At 35.0% G+C, this 23,917-nt stretch overlaps 1 protein-coding gene across 1 annotated transcript in view; it reads left to right on the top strand.

Annotated features, from left to right (window-relative positions):
• EPHA3 (EPH receptor A3) overlaps positions 1-23,917 on the top strand; it is a 139,290-nt gene that overhangs the window by 39,535 nt on the left and 75,838 nt on the right. The window contains exons 3-4 of the mRNA XM_040226815.1: positions 18,461-18,585; positions 21,360-21,522. Coding sequence (XP_040082749.1) covers positions 18,461-18,585; positions 21,360-21,522 — 288 coding nt within the window. The remainder of the gene's footprint in view (positions 1-18,460; positions 18,586-21,359; positions 21,523-23,917) is intronic.

Genomic DNA, 23,917 nt, shown 5'->3' with positions numbered 1-23,917 from the left:
AAAGTTGATATTGAATATTTAGGTGCCAAGTTTTGCAACAACCACTTTGGGATAGTTTGTCATCGATGTGATTTGTCATTTCCTTAAATGAACATTTCTAGTTACCAACTTGTAGTCCATAGAGCCTTTTAATTTATCTTCAAAAACTGACTTTGAACATATGTTATTTTGTTAAATTATAGATGTTAACTGAATAAATTCTTTGGTTGCATGTTTTCTTTCTACAGTCACTTAATTGCTTCTTGTAAAACCCTGCTGACTTTCCATGGAATGTATTGGAAATTTTTTCTCACAAGTTTCCTTCTGTGTTTGTCTTTCCTGTAGTTACTTCCCTTATTATAAGCTTAATTGCTACAAGTCTTATAATAAGGACATGTTCATCTGTTCAAAACTTGTTTTACTTGGGTTGATTTTTTTTCTTATCTGATTTCATGATACACCATTTCACAAGAAAGCTAGTGGTAAATTACCCAAAGTACTTCTTAACCTATTGCTGTACATTTTTAAAAATATATGAATGAACACAGACATTATATTGATAATTTGCAATTGTCTATGCATTGAATGCTTTATATAAACACAAATGTTAATGGAATATTCATTCCACGTGTACCTACTTGTAATGCCATACATTGTTTAGAACCCAGCGTCTGGTCTTAGAAGATTCTTGTTTCAGGATCCTCTTTCAGAGAACTAAACCAGGCCATTAGAACCCAAAGTCAGTTTGACAGTCAGTTATTCCTAAGGTTAACAAAGAGTAAAAGTACCATACTTTAGCCATTCAAGAACGCAAGATGTGTACATAAATCCATAAACACATATATGAAAACCAACTGTGAGTCACCCTAAAATGTAACAAGGGTAGGAAAACTCAGTTGTGTTTGGAGAATGGACTGCCAGATTTCTTAACCTCAAATTTACTTTGCCTCTAGCATTTTTCCCTCATATTTTTCTAGCTAGGTGTGTTTTGAAGTAAATTTAACTTGAAAAGCATGTTTCTAAAGCTAAACCACAGACTGTGCAATGTGAATAATAATGATCCTTGGCTTATTGTTTTTCAGTTCCAGAAGAAACTGACAGACCAGGCCCGTTATCCTGTCTGTATAATAATTGATACAGGTTTTTTTTTCAACAAACAAGTCTAAAAATTTGACAAAATATATGGAACACAGTAAAAGTTCAAAATCATTCAAAGCCATACAATTAATTGAAGCACCTCTCTATTCAACAACAACATATACTACTTTATATTTCTGGTTCTTTTTTATATAACTTTATTGATATATATTTTACAACTCATGAAATCCACTCACTTCAAGCATACTGTTTAGTAATTTGTAATAATTTTACTTACTGATGCAACTATCACCATAAATCCATTTAAGAATATTTTTATTCCCTCCAATAAATAATGATGATGAACTCATCTCTGCATTTTTAACTGTTTTTAAATGTAATTCTTATCGTGTTTAGAATGTTTCCACACCTTAGTTAAAATGAAATTTCTCTGCCATAAAATTGGGACTTAATTCAGCATTGTCTGACAACTCTAATGCATAAGCTAAAGATAATTTTTTGTCAGCTACTGGGAATTAGAAATGCAGAAACCTAAATATAAATGTTGAAATATAAGCGAGAATCTTAAAGGAAATAAGTATATTTGTATCTGCATATTTTTTTTGCTTTTCTTATGCAATCCAAAAATGGAACAACTTAAGGCTATTTTTTTCTGATGTGCTAAAGTTTTTATGGTGCATGTAACAATTAATCTGCTCCAGCTCTCAGAGTTCTAAGGTCAAATATGTGAGGTTTGCGTAATTGCAAAGGCATGTATTGATGCATTTCCCGTATTTGGATGGACTTGAGAATTAGCATCACTCCGAAATTCATGGCTAGCTAAAAAGGTATTTGACAAAAAATTTTTAAATAAATTAATCGTATGACTGGAACCAAAGAGGTCAGACCACAGGCATTGTGGAAATTAAGCAGCAGGTAGCCTGCCTTTAGGGAATTTCCTCTTTGTTTTCTGCTTACAGTTTTAAAAATCTCTGTGAAAAATGAAATATTATTTGGTGCAACTAAATGTTTGCATTTCTTAAGTGATATGGGACAAGAAGGAGGGAATTTGTAGTGGGACAAAAAGAGATGGGGAGTTTCTTAGTGAATGCAAGCATGGACAATGACAATTTTACAGCCAAAATGGAAATTTTGCAGGCATGATTGCTTTTGGAGACTCTGTAAGTCTCTGTTGATGTGCATTTTGCTTGTATAAATATGCAAAAATACTCAAATTGGCATATTCCCTACCTGCATCTTACAGACAGCTGGAATAGAAAAAATCAGTAAACATAACTTCTTTTATTAATTAATTTGTTAAATTTTAATTGGTCATGGGTTTGGGATGATGCAGAAGTGAAAATTGGGCTTCGTGGAATTGTCAAGTGTATTTAGCCTTTTCCTATAGCTTCAAATTTTTTAGGTGATTTCTTTTGAATTAATAAAGACTTTTGTGTTCCTATCTATACTATATGATATATAAATTCCTAGCATAAAGGTAACATGGAAGTAGGGCTACTCAGAAAGATAATTTTATTGTCATCAAAATACTTTACATTCTAAAAAATGACCCATCAAAAATGTTCTGTTTTCTGAAATGCTCCCTGTTCCCATTTTTTCAAGTCAGTGGATATTTCTATATGCTAGGAAACTGGACTTCCGTCTATGGGGTCACACAGAGTCGGACATGACTGGAGCGACTTAGCAGCAGCAGCAGCAGTAAACAGGATAGCTCTGAGCTAATTCGAAAATGAAATGTTTAATCAAATTTTTCAGATTTCCTGTTATGGGAGGTTTGGGAATTTATTTTCTTAAGAGAAGGGTTCAACCTACATGATTTCTAAAACAGAACCCCCTCCCTGCATCAGTTAGTCTGTGTTGCACTCAGGGTAGAATTGCTAGGCATATGGGCCAGGCCTGCACACGCCATATGCTAAGCAGAATTTCTCAACTTTTTTTTCTCCTTTCATACACAAGATCAACACTATTTAGATGCAACATATACTTCTATGGTGTACATTTATGGAGGGATAATGCACTGTATTGGAAAAGACTCTGATGCTGGGAGAGATTGGGGGCAGGAGGAGAAGGGGACGACCGAGGATGAGATGGCTGGATGGCATCACCAACTCGATGGACATGAGTTTGAGTGAACTCTGGGAGTTAGTGATGGACAGGGAGGCCTGATGTGCTGCGATTCATGGGGTTGCAAAGAGTCAGACACGACTGAGTGACTGAACTGAACTGAACTGAACTGAATGCACTATAAAAATTCATGATTCATACAACAATGAAGAGTAAAGTAATTGTTGCTCATTGTCATTCCTTCAGGAGTAAGTCCAATTCTCACTCAACCAAGAACATACATACGTGAGAGTGAGTTTATTGTAAGACTGCACTTGATTTTACACAAATGCATGCATACATTAGTCTGTGTGTATATGTGTTTCAAATTCAGTACCTCAGTTAGTTAGCTATGTATTACTAATAGCTAATATCTCAATTAATCCTACTACAAGAGGGTTTATATGTGATGCCTTGAAGAATTTTGTACTGACACAACTGTGGTAACATTTTTTTCATCTTCTTTTCTTACTTGTAAAAATGAAAGGATCAAGCAAAGAATAAACAGAAGTATTTACCTTGGGTGTCAATGATACCAACTAGGAATAGGTTCAAACAAGGATGTCAGCTTATGATTTAGTATCTAGTATCTAACTAACAATGTAATATGACTAAAATCATGAGTTTAATGAACAGATCCACAGGTATTCAACAGATTGAAAGCCTATAATTGCACAAGTATCTCTCTCTTAAATAGCATAATAGATTAAAAATGTGTTTTATCAAAATTTCTATAGGTAGGTTTTAAACCTGAATGTTTGTTAAACATCAAAGAGAGTGCATCATGGCAGAGTCTGGATTTGAATAAAGCAAGAAAAAATAATGACTATAAGACTGTGTGTGCACCAGTCATTTCCTTAAATACCTCACTACCTATCTATAAAGAAAATGCCTTTTACCTGTTTGAAAAAAATTCTAGATGATATTCCACCACTGTGGTTAATTAAATGATGTTGTTCTTGTTGTTCACTTGCTCAATCATGTCCAGCTCTTTGCGACTACATGTACTGAAGCATGCCAGGCTTCCTACACTATGTCCCAGATTTTGCTCAAACTCATGCCCATTGAGTTGTTGATGCCATTCAACCATATCATCCTCTGTCATCCCCTTCTACCCATGCCCTCAATCTTTCCCAGCATCAGGTCTTTTCAAATGACTTGGCTCTTCTCATCAGGTGACCATAGTATTAGAGCTTCAGCATCAGTCTTCCAATGAATACTCAGGGTTGATTTCCTTTAAGATAGACTGGTTTGATCACCTCACTGTCCAAGGGACTCTCAAGAGTCTTCTCTAACACCACAGTTCTAAAGCGTCAATTCTTTGGCACTCATCTTTCTTTATGGTCCAGCTCTCACATCCATACACGACTACTGGAAAAGCCATAGCTTTCACTATAGGGACTTTTGTCAGCAAAGTAGTATCTGTGATGTTTAATATGTTGTCTAGGTTTGTTGGCTTTTCTTCCAAGGAGCAAGCGTCTTTTAATTTCATGGCTACTGTCACTGTCTGCAGTGATTTTGGAGCCCAGAAAATAAAGTCTGTCATCATTTCCACTTGTTCCCCTTCTATTTGCCATGAAGTGATGGGACCAGAAGCCATGAACTTCATTTTTTGAATGTTGAGTTTTAAGCCAGCATTTTCTCTCTCCTGTTTCACTTTCATCAAGAGGCTCTTTAGTTCCTCTTTGCTTTCTTCCATAAGGGTGGTGTCATCTGTGTATCTGATGTAATTGATATTTCTCCTGGCAATCTTGATTTCAGCTTGTGCTTTAGCCAGGCTGGCATTTTGTATGCTGTATTCTGCATATAAGTTAAATAAGCAGGGTGACAATATGCAGCTTTGACATACTCCATTCCCAATTTTGAACCAGTCCGTTGTTCCATGTGTGGTTCTAACTGTTGCTTTTTGATCTGCATACAGGCTTCTCAGGAGGCAGGTAATGTGGTATTTCCATTTCTTGAAGATCCACAGTTTGTTGTGATCCACAGAAAGGCTCTAGCATAGTTAGTAAAACTGTTTTTTCCTGGAATGCTGTTGCATTTTCTATGATCCAGCAGATGTTGACAACTTGATCTCTGGTTCCTCTGCCTTTTCTAAATCCAGCTTGTACCTCTGGAAGTTCTCAGTTCATGTACGGTTGAAATCTAGTTGAAGAATTTCGAGCAATACCTTGCCTGTGAAATGAGACTAACTATGTGGCAGTTTGAACATTCTTTGGCATTGCTTTCCTTGGGATTGGAATGAAAGCTGACCTTTTCCAGTCCTGTGGCCACTGCTGATTTTTCCAAATTTGCTGGCATATCAAGTGCAGTACTTTCATAGCATCATCTTTTAGGATTTCAAATAGTTCAACTAGAATTCCATCATGTCCCCTAACTTTGTTGTAGTGATGCTTCCTAAGGCCCACTTGACTTCACACTCCAGGATTTCTGGGTCTAGGTGAGTGAACACAGCATCATGGTTATCTGGGCCATGAAGAACTATTTTGAACAGTTCTTCTATGTATTCTTGTTACCTCTTCTTAATATCTTTTGCTTCTGTTAAGTCCACACCATTTCTGTCCTTTACGATGACCATCTTTGCATGAAATGTTCCCTTGTTATCTCTAATTTTCTTGAAGAGATCTGTAGTCTTTCCCACTCTATTGTTTTCTTCTATTTCTTTGCGTTGATCACTTAGGATGGTTTTCTTATCTTTCTTTGCTATTCTTTGTAACTCTGTATTCAAATGAGTATATCTTTCCTTTTCTCCTTTGCCTTTTGCTACTCTTCTTTTTCTGCTATTTGTAAGGCCTTCTCAGACAACCATTTTGATTTTTTGCATTTCTTTTTCTGGGGGATGGTTTTGGTTACTGCCTCCTGTTACAGTGTTATAAATCTCCATCCATAGTTCTTCAGGCACTCTATCATATCTAATACCTTGAATTAATTTGCCACTTCCACTGTATAATTGTAAGGGATTCAATTTAGGTCATACCTGAATGATCTACTGGTTTTCCCTCCTTTCTTCAATTTAAGTCTGAATTTTGCAATAAAGACTCTTGAGAGTCCCTTGGACTGCAAGGAGATCCAACCAGTCCATTCTGAAGGAGATCAGCCCTGGGATTTCTTTGGAAGGAATGATGCTAAAGCTGAATCTCCAGTACTTTGGCCACCTCATGCAAAGAGTTGACTCATTGGAAAAGACTCTGATGCTGGGAGGGATTGGGGGGTGGGAGGAGAAGGGGACGACCAAGGATGAGATGGCTGGATGGCATCACTGACTTGATGGACGTGAGTCTGAGTGAACTCCGGGAGAGGGTGATGGACAGGGAGGCCTGGCCTGCTGCGATTCATGGGGTCGCAAAGAGTCGGACACGACTGAGTGACTGAACTGAACTGAACTGAATCTGAGCTACAGTCAGCTCTTGGTCTGTTTTTGTTGACTGTACAGAGTTTCTCTATCTTCAGTGGCAATATAATATAATCAATCTGAATATAATCAATCCAATTTCAGTGTTGACCATCTGGTAACGTCCATGTGTGGAGACATCTCTTGTGTTATTGGAAGAGGATGTTTGCTATGACCAGTACATTCTCTTTGCAAAACTCTGTTGCCTTTGCCTTGCTTCATTTTGTACTCTAACATCAACGTTGCCTGTTTCTCCAGGTATCTCTTGACTTCCTACTTTTCATTTGAGTCCCCTTGATGAAAAGGGCATTTTTTTTTTTTTTTTGGTGTTAGTTCTGGAAGGTATTGTAAGTATTCATAGAGCCATTCAACTTCAGGATCTTTGGCATTAGTGGCTGGAGCATAGACTTGAATTTTTTATTATTATTCAAGTATGGTGAGGCCAATAGATTAATAAAATAATTGCTATTGAAAATGTAGTTTGCTCTTTACAACTCCCAGGAGAAGTGGACATAACACACCATGGAGGACCACACCAGAGTTGGTCAGGAAGTAGAAGCAACAAGGAAAATGCGGGAACAAGAGCCTTTTTTGTGGTATTTAAAGAAAGGCAAGGCTAGGTATGATAAGGCAAGTATACTAAAGACTGGCTAGTTTGAGTAATTTCAGTAGTAGTGTCTGAGGTATAAAGACCTCCTCTAGTTGTCTGGTACCTGGCCTTAGGATGACTGGGGCAGAGGAACAGTGCCTGCTAGAGCCTAAGAACCAGATACAGAAGAACTAGATTGATTAGTTTGCAGTGTGAGAGGCATACTCTTGGGCCAGTCTTTGCTGTTTCTAGAATTGGCTAACCCTAGGAGAGGCAGCCTAAACTCAGTCAGCATGCTCATGCAGGAGCATTAAGAATATGGAAAAGGAGAAAAATATAGTTAACAGTATGACATACTAAGATTTAATTATACAAATCATATATTTTACTTCTTTTTAAACTGAGGTAACATTTATATATAGTAAATTGCATTAAGTGTAAGTAAAATGAAATGACATTGAACAAACATACCTACCCCTGTGAAAGTATAGAATATTTTTATCAATGTCTCTATCCTTTTATAATTACAGTTTGTGAATAAAAGTTGAATGTACTTAAAAACAGTATATGTTTTTCTAGTTTCTAAATACATAGCATATTGTAAATTTTTTCCTCCTTTCTATTCTGCTTGAACACATGAAACAAGCCACCCAAGATCCAAGAGTGTAGACATCAGATTAGCTCTTTTGCCATTTTCTGTAAAATGGAAGCTGGGTAAATGGCAGTCCTCTTTTGCCCTAAGAGTGTGTTAAAGTTGTATCTGTCTACTCCTGCTCACAATTAGAAGACAGCAGGCCCTTTGTCAGAAACTCCAGAGATAACATCACCACAGTCCATATTTACTTGCATCCATCCTATGCTGGGTGTTCCCCTGGTGGCTCAGACAGTAAAGAATCTGCCTGCAGTGAGGAGACCCAGGCTCGACACCTGGGTCAAAAAGATTCCCCGGAGAAGGGAATGGCAGCTCACTCCAGTATTCTTGCCTGGAGAATCCCATAGAAAGAGGAGCCTGGCAAGCTAAAGTCCATGGGGTCGCAAAGAGTCGGACACGACTGAGCGACTAAGCATGCAGGCATGTCCTGTGCTGAAATGTAGTAACTATCCCTGAAGGACTCTGACTCAGAATCAGACCTATAACTTCAGCAGTCCTTTAAAACAAACACAGCCTCACAGTGTAGTTAGCCTAGTTCTCCTCTGAAATGTTCTGTTCATTCATCTGGGCTTTATCTTGTACCATCACCATTTTCCCACCACCACACGGCTATTAGCTACATTCAACAGCTGCTCCTATCAAACTTCGGAGTCATCTATACTAAAATAATTTTGTCTATACTAAAAGTTGTATAAGATATCATTTGATTTTGCCCAAGAGACCATAATTAGTATTTAAAATTTGATGATTAACTTTGGTGTTGGCATTTCTAGTCTATTGTCTTTATTTTGTAGATGCCACTGCATTAAGACAACACTCTTAAAACCCTACATTGGGTAGGAACTTGGGATATTAAAATCCTATTAAGGCAGATTTTCTAAATAGAATAGCTAGAAAATTTATCCAGGGAGAAAGTTGAAAACATCTGAATTAAGATATATTGCTACTCCCAAAGCCAAGTTGTATCTTCTGGAAATTTTAAGATATTTAGAAATCTCATGGAGTGAGGAATTTCTCAGACAACTTGCAGCTCTCTGGGAGGGAAGATTCTATCCTTTTAATGTAGATTGTTTGTATTATCTCTGGAATGCATTTTTCTAAATTTAGACTCAGGCCTTAGAAGTGTGAGGTTTGGATTTTCAGAAATGATGTAAAGGATATTGCATATTTAAAAATAATGTATACATAGCTAAAGGTCTGTCTGTCATGGGATTTTGAGAGTATTTTACACTTCTTGTGTAATTGATGAAGAAAAAGAATGCTCTAAATGTAATTGAATTTTAGTTGTCTCATATAAAATGACAATCAGACCCTCCATGAGCATCACATTATATGTGTAAAGAAAGAACCTTAGGCTAAAAACACACACACAAACACACATATATTTAAATAAATAAACCACCTGTCATTTTCATTGCTTTGTACAACAGTGTGTGATGTTCTTGATTAGGACTCACTGAACTCTGAAACTGAAGACATGTTGACAGTATTCACAGCTCTCCAAAGAACTTTAAGGGAGACAAATATTGTAGAATATTTCAACAAATCCAAAGGACATTATTTTGTTTCCAAAATGTACTTTTGCTATAAATGTATATAATATCTCTCAGAATCTCAATATTTTATAACAAGTTTGCTTGTATACTGCATTTTTCAAAGACAACCAATTTTAAAGCAAATCTTTATTTGCTCTATTTTTTATTACTTCCTACCTACATGATTTTTTTAATTTCAGAATTATGGATAATAAAAGCCATAATAATAGCAATGTATGAATATTAACCTCTTTCATAGTGAAAACTATGATTACCCTCAAAGATTTTCAAAGTCTTATCACATATGTAAAATAATAAAAAATATTTTTATTAGTCTCTGTCTCCTGTTTCTGGCACAGAACTCCTAAAACTCATAATTTCCTAAGTGATAAGAGTACTAGGAATATCTTTTGTCCTTTTGTCTTCTACTCCAGTTCCTAACACAGGCCTCTGAAGCCCTTGCAATTGTTCGAGTGACTGGAGTGTGTTATCCTAATGAGGAGACCCTAGATGGACTGCTGAAATGCTTCTGGAGGAGGGCTGGTTACCAGAAAGACCAAGCCTTTATTAGACACCTGAAATTTTCCACCCACCCAATTCCTTTGATAAGGGAGAAGGATTGAAACTGGAGTTAATGATCCTTGATGCCTACGTGATAGAGCTTCCATAAAAATCCCAATAGTATGGGGTTATTAGGTCTTCCAGGTCAGTGAACACACTACAACTTATAGAGACAAGCTCCTGCACTTAAGACCTTCCCAGACCTTGCCCTATGTCTTCACCTGACTGTTCTTCTGTACTCTTTACCATATTCTTTAATAAACTGGTAAATATGTTTCCCTGAGTTCTGTGAGTCACTCTAACAAATTAATTGAACTAGCACAGAAGGTCATGGGAACCCCTAATTTGTAGGCAAGTCATACAGAAGTTGTGAGTAACCTGGAAAGCTTCTAATAATAATTGACATCTGAGATGGGGAGCAGTGTTGTGAGGCTCAGCTTTTAACCCATGGAATATAACATTATCTTCAAATGGAAGTGTTAGTCACTCAGTTGAGTTCAATTCTTTGCAATCCCATGGATTGGGGTACATCAGGTTCCTCTGTCCATGGTATTCTTCAGGCAAGAATACTGGAGTGGGTAGCCATTCCCTTCTCAAGTCAGATTGTAGGAAACCAAATCAGAACTGATTAGTGTGGGGGAACCCACACATTTGGTGATTAGAAGTGTCAGAGTGTGTTGAGTGTGATAGTAGTGAGAATAAAGGAGAAATACAAGAACTCGATTTTTTAAAACAACATATTGAAGACTGATCCAATTCTATGAGGATATTGAATGGTATTAAAAGAAGGAGAATATGATGTTAAAAAATAAATGTAAAGATCAATTTTAAAAAGCAAAACCAGCATCTTTCAATGAATTCATGCAATAAACACCTATGAAATAAACTGTTCTATTAATACAGTTTTTTGTTTTTTATTGCTCCATGCTGAAATGGGAATGAGATTATATATTTTAGCTGGATTCTCCACTCTAAAACTACTGTGAGTTATTCAAAACTCAATAATTAAAATTTTAGAGTCTTTTAGACATTTAGAACAGAGAAGCCTAAAATTTTTACTAGAATTTTCCCCTCCAAATACTCCATTAACAAAATGTTAAGTGGAGAGATCCTCAAAATTTACTTTCAATGTATACATTTTAGAATGTTTTTCTCCCAGCACTATTGATTCAGTTTAATTTTTTTTTCTCTTTACTATAGAAAATAGGTGGGATAATTTTATAGGAAAAGGTATCTCTGTTTAACATACTATAATTTTAATTTTTATTTGAATTTTGTTATTTTAATATTAAATCAGGAGCTAAATATGATTATCTTTCAAAGGAACTAATCACAAAGTATATTGTATATCTTACTGCAAAGCTAACCAAACTGAATAACTAGATTTATACACATTTAATGTGACGCTAGGCACTAAAGACTCTAAGGAACCTATAATTTGATGGGAAGATATGCAGATAACCAAATGATATAATTGCAACACAATGTGATTGGCTAAATAACAAGAGAATTAACAACTATATAATATATCAGAACAGAGGATGGAGCTGATCAACTATTGTCTGAGGGACCCAGAAAAAGCTTTATGGGGGAATTAAATTAGCAATGGATTTCTAAAGATGTTGAGTAGAAGAGATTTTTCCAACGGAAAAGGGAAGAGAAAGAGTGTTCCAGACAGGAAAGTTATGGCAAGTACAGTTGTAGACAGATGGCCAAACGAATTGTCTTCAAAATTTTACTTTGAAAGGAGAACAATAAATGGTAAAGCTGGTACGTATTTATCGTTACAGTCTAATGAGGAATCTTAAATAATATGTAATTTATTTCAAATTACATATCCTATGGTACTCCAGAATGTCCCAAATGTGTGATCTTAAAAGTTTTCTGACATCAAATTCTTCAAAATTGAGATGTCTATACCTTTCCATTGAAGCTTATTTTTTAGTTAAGTTTAGGAAAACTGCTTTGAAATTATGAGATTTTGAAGGGGGGTGGTTAATGTTTCATTTGCTTTATAAATGATAGATCATCAAAAATGTATAGAAAATTGAAGGAAGTTCTGTAAATATTGAGATGAAAGTACAAAATCCAGTGCACATGAAAAATGGCAAGCATTTGAGCTGAAGCAGGGCTGGAAAATAACTGAGTAGAGAGAAGAACTGAGAGAAAATTTATCAGCTTTCTGATGCTGAAGCTGACTGGCATGCAGTGTTATTGGAATATATGAAGTATAACTGAAATTCAAACTGGTTAGACTGTAAAAATGGTGAGTCCTGGGACCAAAACAGGAAATTCCAGAGAACAACAACTTGGGAAAATCATGACAGGGGTGGTGAAATGGAAAACATTAAGCTATGAATGATTATGTTCATTCAAACTCAAGAGTATTTCTGGATTTAATAGAAATGTTCACTTCTAAAAAAACTAAGAAGGAAATGTTCTTAAGTAGGCATTGTAATGAATGGTACAAAAAAATAAGAGAGGAACGCGTTTAAAGGCATGCCTGATTCAAAGGAAAAAATCTTTCAACCATTTACTAAATGATATTTTCCCATGGAGATAATTTTTAAAAGCTTTGGCTCGCTTAGAAAAACTGAGCCTTTTTTGTTATTACTTTAACTTGCCCAATCTCTAAACCGCAGAGATACCTCAGAGGTTCATTAGAAATTCCCAAACCCAGAAAGAGGAAAGTCCCAATAAAAACAAACGAACCAAACCAGATCCTTTAGGAATTGAATTTTGAAGTTTTGACTTCCTGATTCTAAGGATGGATCATATTTTAGTTGCAGAATAGTGGTAAATGTAGCTTAAAAACACCATAGTTAAAATAATGAAGCCCTTCCACGTCTGTCAGTATATTTGACCTGTGCAAGTGTTGTGTGATTAAAATGCAAATTGTCAATTACATAGGCCCCATCTCTAACCAGATCTCTTTACAAAGAATCCTTTCTTAGCCTAATATCTTTGCTTCCCTATTGTAATTTGTTTTGTTTGTTTGTTTGTTTCTATTATTTCATTAGATGCAGTCAATGGCTCAGGTTAGGCTGGTATTGAAAGAAAATCTGACCAGTCCACTATAAATAAAAATTAATGTTCAATTATGAACTGTTAAGGGTTCCTCATCTCTGTCTGTCTTCTGGACTAGTCATTGATGTGATTCAAGAGATGGTCATCACAGTGGCCTGCAAATAGGAAAGAAAATACTCAGGGAATAATTCAGCCCTTGGTTCCCAGAAAGGTATGTCTCCTTAGTACAGAAGTATTTTGATACTAGCTTTCTCAAAACACATAGTACTGGATGATATGGGGTGAAACATCTGTTGAGTCTTATATCATGACCTGAGAACATGTTAAAACAATGACTTGAAAGAGCCATGAGCAAATTCACTCTGACAGCACACGTTAAGAAATTTTTCAGTATTCAGAGTATTCAAAACTTCTCAGTGGTGCAGAGTAACTTCAGAAAAACTTCATGGAAGATGGTTAACTGTTTGATTTATTGGTCTTCTCTTTCCTCCCAACCTTCACTATTTTTCTCTTTATTTGTATTCTTTTAAGAAATATTTTATTTAAAAATAAATTGTACTTTATTTTAGTTAAAAATAAATTTTTATTTTGAAAAATAAAAAAATTTTCATTAAATAAATTTAACCAAGAATATCATATCTCCTTTCTTTATTTTCCAAAGAGCACATATATCCAATTATACCCAGAATAGCAAAAACGAAGGATCAAAAATTTTCTCCCTCTCAAACACAACAAAAATGTATGTTACAACCAAGACATTATTTTAAAAAGTCATTGACTTACCGGAAATTTTTACCTTCCTACTGTCTTAATTTTTCTTCTTACCAATTTCTTCATTTTTTTTCCCCTACAAAATTATTCATTTACTACACTGTGTCAATTCCTGGACGTGTTTCATAGCAGCCTACTTTGTCATCAACTTCTTCCTATTAGTAAGAAAATCCTTGTAATTATGTATCATTTAAGGTATATAAGCAAGTCAGCAGAATAAATCTCTTAACCTTGGGCTGTTGGGGGGTTCATCAGTAATTCCTGTTTTAGCTTATACACCAGCACTTTGCTAGGGAAAAACCGATGCTTCCTCCTCCTCCTGGGTAACTTTTCACTCTCCTTCCAAGCATTTCTCTAATCTTAGGACTTTTTTTCATCCAATTATTACCCACCATTCTTTCAAATCACAAATTAAGAAAGAAAAAAAAAAAAAAACAGAGGAATGAGAAGAAGTCAAATGTATGATACACACTGCAGTGTGTGTGTGTTCAGTCGCTTGGTCTTATTCAACTCTCGGCAACTCGATGCACTGTAACCCCCCAGGCTCCTCTTTCCATGGGATTTTCTGAGCAAGAATACTGGAATGGGTTGCCATTTCCTACTCCAGGTGATCTTCCCAACCCAGGGATTGAACCTGCGTCTCCTGTCTCCTGAACTGGCAGGCAGATTCTTTACCACTGAGCCACCTGGGAGTACTATGGTTCTTTTATATAGAAAAATAAGAATTTCTATGAATTGCCACGCTTATGGCAGAAAGTGAAGAAGAACTAAAAAGCCTCTTGATAAAAGTGAAAGAAGAGAGTGAAAAAGGTGGCTTAGAGCTCAACATTCAGAAAACTAAGATCATGGCATCCGGTCCCATCACTTCATGGCAAATAGTTGAAGAAACAATGGCAACAGTAAGAGACTTTATTTTGGGGGGCTCCAAAATCACTGCAGATGGTGATTGCAGCCATGAAATAAAAAGATGGTTACTCCTTGGAAGGAAAGTTATGACCAACCTAGACAGCATATTAAAAAGCAGAGACATTACTTTGTCAACAAAGTTCTATCTAGTCAAGGCTATGGTTTTTCCTGTAGTCACGTATGGATGTGAGAGCTGGATAAAGAAAGCTGAGCACCGAAGAATTGATGCTTTTGAACTGTGGTGTTGGAGAAGACTCTTGAGAGTCCCTTGGACTGCAAGGAAATCCAGCCAGTCCATCCTAAAGGAGAACAGTCCTGGATGTTCATTGGAAGGACTGATGTTGAAGCTGAAACTCCAATCCTTTGGCCACCTTATGTGAACAGTTGACTCATTTGAAAAGACCCTGATGCTGGAAAAGATTGAAGGCAGGAGGAGAAGGGGATGACAGAGGATGAGATGGTTGGATGGCATCACCGACTCAATGGATATGAGTTTGAACTCCGTGAATTGGTGATGGGCAGGGAGGCCTGGTGTGCTACCATTCATGGGGTCGCAAAGAGTCCGACACGACTGAGCGACTGAAATGAACTGATGAATTTGGAAAATTACTTTGAACAAATCACTCTTCGATACCTGAAAACTAACCAAAAAAAGTGTAATCCATATTACTGTTTCTCATTAATATTACAAATTGTATTACAACACATGAGCAAATATGGGTAAATTATACTTTAAGACATGAATTTAAAAGTGTTCTAGGAAACCATTTAGAAAGCATGGATACAGTGGAGTGCTCATGGAATTTGTCTCTTCCTATATTATACTTTATTATGTCTTAAAATTATTTATTAGGGGATAGAAAAACAGATTTTGTTAATTATTTATTAATATTAAAATATTGATGAGCATTACCGAAACATAATGGGATTTTTGCTGGTGCACTGTACTGAAACCAATGAAACGCAGCCAACACAAGGGGCGTGTATTAAAAGAGCAGAACAATGACTTAACAGGGGCCCAAAAGCAGCAATCAGAAAGGGTTCATTTAACTTAGAGATGGCACAAGCTTTGAGCAATTGCTTCTACTTAAGTAAGTGTGGAATTACAAAAGGCTATTTATTACAATCCTGCAGGGCCCTGCAGCTTGCTCAAAGACCTTTGAAGAATTTCAACAGTTATAAAGCCTTGCACAGTGCAGAAGCAGTAAAACTTAGGCAGATCCCCAACAGAGCCTGGAAAGCATTCACTAAAAAGTTTATTTGATACTCTTCACAATTGTTCTTAGAAACAAATTATTTTCTCTTTGTTCGTTTTTAAGGAGAGATGCTATACCTGGTAATTTTCAAAACTTCTTTGAAAATATATTTTAACTGTTAGGGAAAATAAACCAGTTTCAAGAGATATTAAATTAAATAGGGAGGGTCTCCATGGGTTTAATAGGATAGTCTTCCAACATTCTGCTTCTTTGAAATGCTCTGTAAGCATGCATTAGAAGTCATTCTGTTAATGGATTTACTTCAGGAGGAAACTTGTTGAAATTTCTCCGTTTTTTTGTACAAAAAAAGCAAAATTATTAGCAATGATATTGGGACTGAAATTATTCTAGTAACGATTAATAAATTGTTTTTTCTAAATATTAGAGTAAATAAAAAGAAATTAATTGTTAAAAATTTAACGTACCTGCTATTTATTTCTAACTCATTGACATGATTATAAATTTTGAATGTTTATAAAATTTCAACTAAATATGTGTAAAATAACTTATCCTTAACGTAAAATCAATTTCAGAGCAGCAAACTGCCTCAGTGTTAGGGTTGGAGATATTGCAAGGCAACTTTGAAAAATAAAATAATATTGAATGGAGAAAAGGTAAATGATATCAGTTACATGAAGGTATGCGTGTGTGCATGCCTGCTCAGTTGCTTCAGTAGTGTATGACTTTTTGCAAGTCTATGGACTGTAGCTCACCATAGAGTTTTGTCCATGGGAATCTCCACCAAGAATACTGGAGTGGGCTGCCATGCCCTTCTCCAGGGGATCTTCCTGACCCACGGATCCAACCCACATCTCCTGTATTGCAGGCAGGTTCTCTACCAAGTGAACCACCAGGGAAGGTCACGTGAAAGTATATTAATTGTTAATGGGTACGAAATGTGATTAAAAAATGATTTTACTTTTCCATCATAAAAGCAACACTTACATTTTACTTTGGAAAAAAATTAAGTCATCATCCCCTGGCCATTAAAATAATGAGACCTTAATAACAAAAATTCATAGGATATTACATATAGTAGAAATAAGAAGATAGAAAATTTGCTGTAATAAATGTTTAGAAGTTTACACTTTGTAAAGAAGTGTCACAAGGCAAGTTTGATGAAAGCTCTATTTTTAAGTGAAGAATAAAATAAAAGGCATTTATAGACAGGAATAATTTGGATGACAGTTTGGATGCGAAAGCTGGCAAGATAATCATAATAATGTTAGTAATAATAATGATAGCTGATAATCATAGAAACAGCAAATCCACATATAGGAAACATCTATTGCTAGCTCTTATAGGAAATGCAAATACATGCGGTTCTAATAATCCTTGATTTGAGAAAAATCTATAAAAAGGGGATGACCCAGAGAGATGTTATGGAGAGAGAGGTGGGAGCGGGGTTCATGTTTGGGAATGCATGTACACCCGTGGTGGATTCATGTCAATGTATGGCAAAACCAATACAGTATTGTAAAGTAAAATAAAGTAAATATACAAATTAAAAAAAATATATGTCCTTTAGTAATGAAAGCAATTCAACAGTTAGTGTTCCTGAGAACTCTTGATTTTTGTTTGTTTCATGTTTGTAATTTATTTTACTGCATTCCATTAGGGAAGAATGCTGCTGAACTTCACAGTGAGGATTTTGGTTGGCCAGTGTACCAAGATTGAGATTTGAAACCAAGAGTGCATTGATGGATAGTATGCATTTTTCTTTTTAATGGAAGCATTTGAAGTATGATATCACTTAAAACATATTTAATCTTCCATTAGAAAATATGGTGACACTGTGATATCTGATCCAGACAGATGTTTTTTATTTATTCATATTTATATTTTTGATAATGCATAGGAAAAACATAACAAAGAGTCACCACCCAATAAGTGCCTCAAAATATATCTGGAGAACTGTGACACAAAGAGCACCCACTTCCTCAGTACTTCTTATTAAATATACTTTTTTAAGAAATGGAAATGTAAAAGTAGAGATATTGTATCCTGGTATATATATTTTTATTCATGAGAGCTTTTTTTTTCAGAAGTCAAGATCTATTTTACTACATCCTAAATCCTATCTATTTTACAATACACTAAATATTATTATTACCTATGGATACCATGGGACTCCTTGTGCATAATGGATTCCAGTCCTCTTACAGAGTTGCATATGAAAATGTTATCAATGAGCTGAAGACTCTGGCATTCATAACTTTGCAACATTATAACAAATAGGTAGTCCTAATTTTTTTTTCTTTTTTAATATATCAAATATATTTCATTGCTTACATTATAGTAGCAGATTGAAAACATCTGCTCACTTGCCACTAGTCCACCAGCAGCTGAAAATCTCAGCTCATTTTCCATAGGCCTGTATGTACCAGGGCTATAATCCAGCTGCTGAGGCTTGATATGGGGCCAGATTAATACTCAAGAGCCTTTGAAATGGAAATAGTGCTTTCTTGCCAAGATTAGAACAATGATAGGCTCCATTTGCTTGTCCCCTTCCCTCTCTGCTCTTCTTTACTGCCCTTCCCAATCCAATTAATTTTCCTTCTCCCATCATACACTCCCATCCTCTCTTTACAGCTCCATCACCTGTCGTGACGATTAAGAAAGATCGGACATCCAGAAACAGCATTTCTTTATCCTGGCAAGAACCTGAACACCCTAATGGGATCATATTGGACTATGAGGTCAAATACTACGAAAAGGTGGGGAGATAATGTTAAAAGAGTTGAGTTGTGTCAGGAAAAAGGGTATTTTCTCATGAGTATACTCTTGCAAAGAAACTAATGACACTGCTAGCTAGTGAAAGAGCTCTATTTAGAACTCTGGTCATGTGCTACCTTTGATTTATAGGTAGAGGAGGGTTTCGAAATTATTGTATTGAATATCCCCCATTCTACAGCAATAAGCCATAGCAAAGATGTTACCATCGAATGTAAGCCATCTAGTTATGATATTAGAGATGACATTTGTGTCTTCCACAGGAGACCCCTGTTCTAAACAACCATTATATAGCAATTCCTTTATCTATTGATGAACTCTTCCTAAGTTCATTGCATTAAGCATCATTTCCTGACCTTCACATTCACACGAATTTTACTCAATACTGATAAGAATGTTGAACTGATAACAAAACCATTATATTATTGAGCTGATGATGAAAGCTTTCTTTACTTTGTTCAAGGAGATTAGAAGATAGGAATATGTGTGCCTCATATTATAAAATTGTGTTTGGTAATACAATTATAAAAAATAGGTACATGATTATTTATAAGTATAATTCAGGCCATGATATTTCATCACTCTAAGTACCACTTATTTCTCCCTGGTTATAAATTATGGTGAGGTTTGAAAACAAGATGTATTCAAACCTTATCAATAGAGCTGGGTGGTTTCATACCTACTAATATGAACACAACACACTCATTTATCTGCTGCAGTTTACAAAGTATTTTAAAATGAATTGTGTATTGATAGCTTCTATTTACAGAACACTTATACATACATTATTTTGAGTTGTTTGATAATCTGATGAGAGTAAGTAAATAGGTTCCTTTACAATTACAAAAACTGAGAGTCAGTGACATTTGAATTTCTCACAGCCTCACAGCTAATAAACATTAGTTCTCTGTTTTGAATTCTGACAGTCATCACTCCTCATGTAATATGTTTTCCCCTGTATTACATATCTTCTTCTAAATGAAAATGGATCATTAAGAGATGTGAGAATTAGTGGTATGGTCAGTTATGCAAAAAAAAAATCTAATGTGTAAGCATTTCTCTGCACTATGTAGTTATGCTGTTTTTTGAAGGTAAAGTATTTCACAAGGATGATGCCATTTTTTTCATACTGCTCCCTATAGGGAAAAGGCTATGTCTCTTTGACTGAGAGAAAGTGAGACCTAATAAACCTCCTTGTGCCAAAATCGTAGTATGAATAAATTACCTCCTAGCTTTCAGTGATCCATCGTGTTACTGTCAAATACCCATTTGATCATAATCTTCTATTTTTAAAAATATGACGAAAGCAAATATAAGAATCCATGTTTTATAGATGATACAACACAATAAAAAGGTAATTAATGATGTGCCTCAGTTCAGACTGGATAGCAGAACCAGGGAACACCCAAATTTTCTGTAGAGTTGATTCAAAAATACTGCTAACTTACATTCATATCTTTTACATACATAAATCATTTTCTGAACTTATTTGAAAGAAAGCATAAAACAATATTTTGAAACAATATTAACTAGCATAGGAAAAAGTGACTGAATCTATTTTTATTATCTAAGCATTTTAAAGTCAATGTATACTTATGTGTATATTATTTTAAATATACTTTATACAAATATTTAAAGCACATATTCATAAATTTTGAAATTAAAATTTTTTTCTAAATATTTACATATGATAGAAATATTTTGAATGTTTCACTAAGATTTAAGCCCTACAAGATCTAACTTTGACTAGACTTGACTAGTCAAGGTCTTGACTATTTAGTTCATTAACAATGATGAACACAACCATGTTATAGATATATGCTTAATAAACTTTTTAACACATAAAATAATGATTTCTGTAAATACATTCAGCCTTCTTCATTATTTAATATACTAACTCAAATGCTATCTGATACATAACCAGCATCTTTAGCTAAGAAATATATGTAATGCATGACTTTTTTTTCTGTAATATTCTATTTAGTTTGGGTTGAGGATATGCATTGTTCTATATTTCCCATTCCAGGCCCCACCCCAGGTGCCAGAGACATTCCACCATTACTTGAACTTAGGTACTTATATACTAATGTATGTTAAAGGAAAAACACAGTTCTATGTAAAGTCAATCTTTATAAACAAGGCTTGACACAAAAAGCCTTTACAATTCATGTGCAATGTGAACCTCCTAATGTACAATGTGAATTATTTGGGGAAATATTTCTAGACATTTATCTGAAGATTTTCATCTCCACTAAACCACAGTGACTTAGATTAAACACATTGCAAATATAGTTGATACTAAAGAAGTTATTAATGTAGAATTGTGCATAAAACTTGGACCTTTTAAAATTTAATAGTTTACAGCTAATAGAAATATTTCTGAGATGCCTGTTAAGCTTAATTCAAGGGATGTTTTCCTTTTTGAAAGTTTATTCTTAAAATTAGACTGAAGCTTTCATTCAGCTTTGGCTTTGAAGATAACTTATTTTCATCCACATATTCATTAACTGGCAAAAATGAAGACTAATTTTTTCTGCATTATTTGCAGGGAACAGATTATTTTATCCAAGATAGGACATTCTATATTTTTAGCTTAAAAAATGCCTCTATTACATTCAGAGAGTGAAACAGTTGTCATATCTTATCCATCATATGAGCTGTGTTAAATCTAAAAGAACTGGTTTAGAGGGGTTCAGCTTTTTACCATCTGACATGACTAGGAAGATTTGGTTTTAACATGATTTTTCTTACCTCAAAGCAGGAACAAGAAACAAGTTATACGATTCTCAGGGCACGAGGCACTAATGTTACCATCAGTAGCCTCAAGCCTGATACTACATATGTATTCCAAATCCGAGCCCGGACCGCAGCTGGATATGGGACCAACAGTCGCAAGTTTGAGTTTGAAACTAGTCCAGACTGTACGTATTTTCTTCAATATAGTGTATGAGGGAAAGGCTGTTGCAAAGATGTCTGATAATTCATTCTCACAATCAGTTTTAGTTAAATATGTGATACATTGAAAGTATATTGCTTCTTGTTGTTCAGTCGTTAAGTCGTGTCTGACTCTTTACTACCCCATGCACAGCTGCATGCCAGGCTCCCCTGTCCGTCACTATTGCTTGGGGAACATTGAATAATTTTGCATAGCATTGTATATGTATACTTGTGCTTCTGTAAGTGTATATCTTTTTTTTTTCTCTTTCATAAATGAAACATATTCTAATGCCTGGAATGCTTCTAATCTTCTCTTGGACATAAATTTCTTTGAGGAACATTACATAATATGGCAATATTTTATTAAAGTACCTCTTAACTCAGATATTCCAGGTTCATTGCATGGTTCAATGAACTATAAAAAAAGAAACTTGATGATCCATGAGGAACTTAATATTGTTTTAATTCTCATGGATCTAGAATCATTTGGAGATTAAGGATATCTAAACTGCATTCATCACCTTATTCACATTCACAAGTAATTTGGATAGTCCTGTGTGTCTGACTCTAAATTTATCAAATTGGCAAACATTTTCCCAATAGCATTCTGCTTTTCTTCAAATGCATTTGCTTCATATTAGAAAAAACCTCAACTTAAAATATAATTTTAGAAAGATAAAATCGTGGCTACAGTATTAATTAAAATGAACACAGACTAAAGATTTCATTTACTTTATTAATGAAGAAGCTAGTAACAAATTAAACAGATTTAAAGGTAAATATGAAGAACAAATACATATATACATATACATACATATTTGTATGTTCGTGTCTGTTTGTGTGTATGAGTGTAGACCATCAGGAAAACTTACATAAATTGGTTAATCCAAATCTGGTTAATATCCTATAGGACAATAAATATAATGATTGAGGTCATCTTTTCTAACATAAACCAGTCATATCTCTAGATAATGAATCATTCTAATTGTAATGAGAAAAATTATATACTGTATATAACTATTCTTAGTTTTTTACTTAGAACTAATTTCACAGTTGTAAAACAGGCTAGAAAGACAAAGATGAACACTCTTTAGAAACAGATTATCAAGGGAGAGTCTGACAACGCCCAGCATACAACTGAAATGAAACCCAGTAATCTCTTTTGACAGTTCCAAAGTGCCTTTTCTCTCTGTATCTATATTTCCTATTTTGTAAATACTTGATTCATGATACAAAATTACATTGTTATTGGTATGGTAGTATTTTATGCCCAAATTTCATGTTTCATAGAAATATTCAAGATTAACAAAAATTATAAAAGCTGTTTAAGTTAACATGATAAAATAAATATTTTGTGGCAATTTTTTGTCAGACAATTAGAAATGCTACTTATAATAACTAGCTCTACCTTCTGCAAGGTATGAGAACCTAGTGTTAGAATTCATGAGCTCACAGCTGAAATATAACAATTCCTCTACTCAAAGGGGTACTGCCATTCTCAAAAACATAAATCTACACAGTTGGCCCTCAAGATCTATGGGTTCCACATTCACAGATCCAAACAACCTTGAATCAAAAATGTACAAAAGGAGAAAGTCAAGGGATATCTGGAGTAACAGCAAGTTTGGCCTTGGAGTACAAAATGAAGCAGGACAAAGGCAAACTGAGTTTTGCCAAGAAAATACACTGGTCATAGCAAATACCCTCTTCAAAAAACACAAGAGATGACTGTACACATGGATATCACCAGATGGTCAATACTGAAATCAGATTGATTATAGTCTATGCAGCCAAAAATAGGAAAGCTCTGTACAATCAGCAAAAACAAGACCAGGAGCTGACTGCGGCTCAGATCATGAACTCCGAGTTGCAAAATTCAGACTTAAATTGAAGAACATAGGGAAAACCAATAGGCCATTCAGGTATAAACTAAATCAAATCCCTTATGATTATATAGTGGAAGTGACAAATTGATTCAAGGGATTAGGTCTGATAGACACAGTGCCTGAAGAACTATGGGCTGAGGTTTGTGACATTGTACAGGAGGCCATCCCCATCCCCGAGAAAAGAAATGCAAAAATACACAGTGGTTGTCTCAGGAGGACTTACAAATAGCTGAGGAAAGAAGAGAAGCTAAAGGCAAAGGAGAAAAGGAAAGATATATCCATTTAAGTGCAGAGTTTGAGAGAAGAGCAAGGAGAGATAAGAAAGCCTTCCTAAATGAACAATGCAAAGAAAAAGATGAAAACAATAGAATGGGAAACACTAGAGATCTCTTCAAGAAAATTAGAGATACCAAGGGAGCATTTCATGCAAAGATAGGCCCAATAAAGGACAGAAACAGTGTGGACCTAACAGAAGCAGAAGATAATAAGAACA

The sequence above is a fragment of the Oryx dammah genome, unplaced genomic scaffold (assembly GCF_014754425.2).
Source record: "Oryx dammah isolate SB20612 unplaced genomic scaffold, SCBI_Odam_1.1 HiC_scaffold_2, whole genome shotgun sequence".
Lineage (NCBI taxonomy): Eukaryota > Metazoa > Chordata > Mammalia > Artiodactyla > Bovidae > Oryx > Oryx dammah.
Note: the sequence above shows the minus strand (reverse complement) of the source record. Positions and strands in the feature narration are given on the sequence as shown.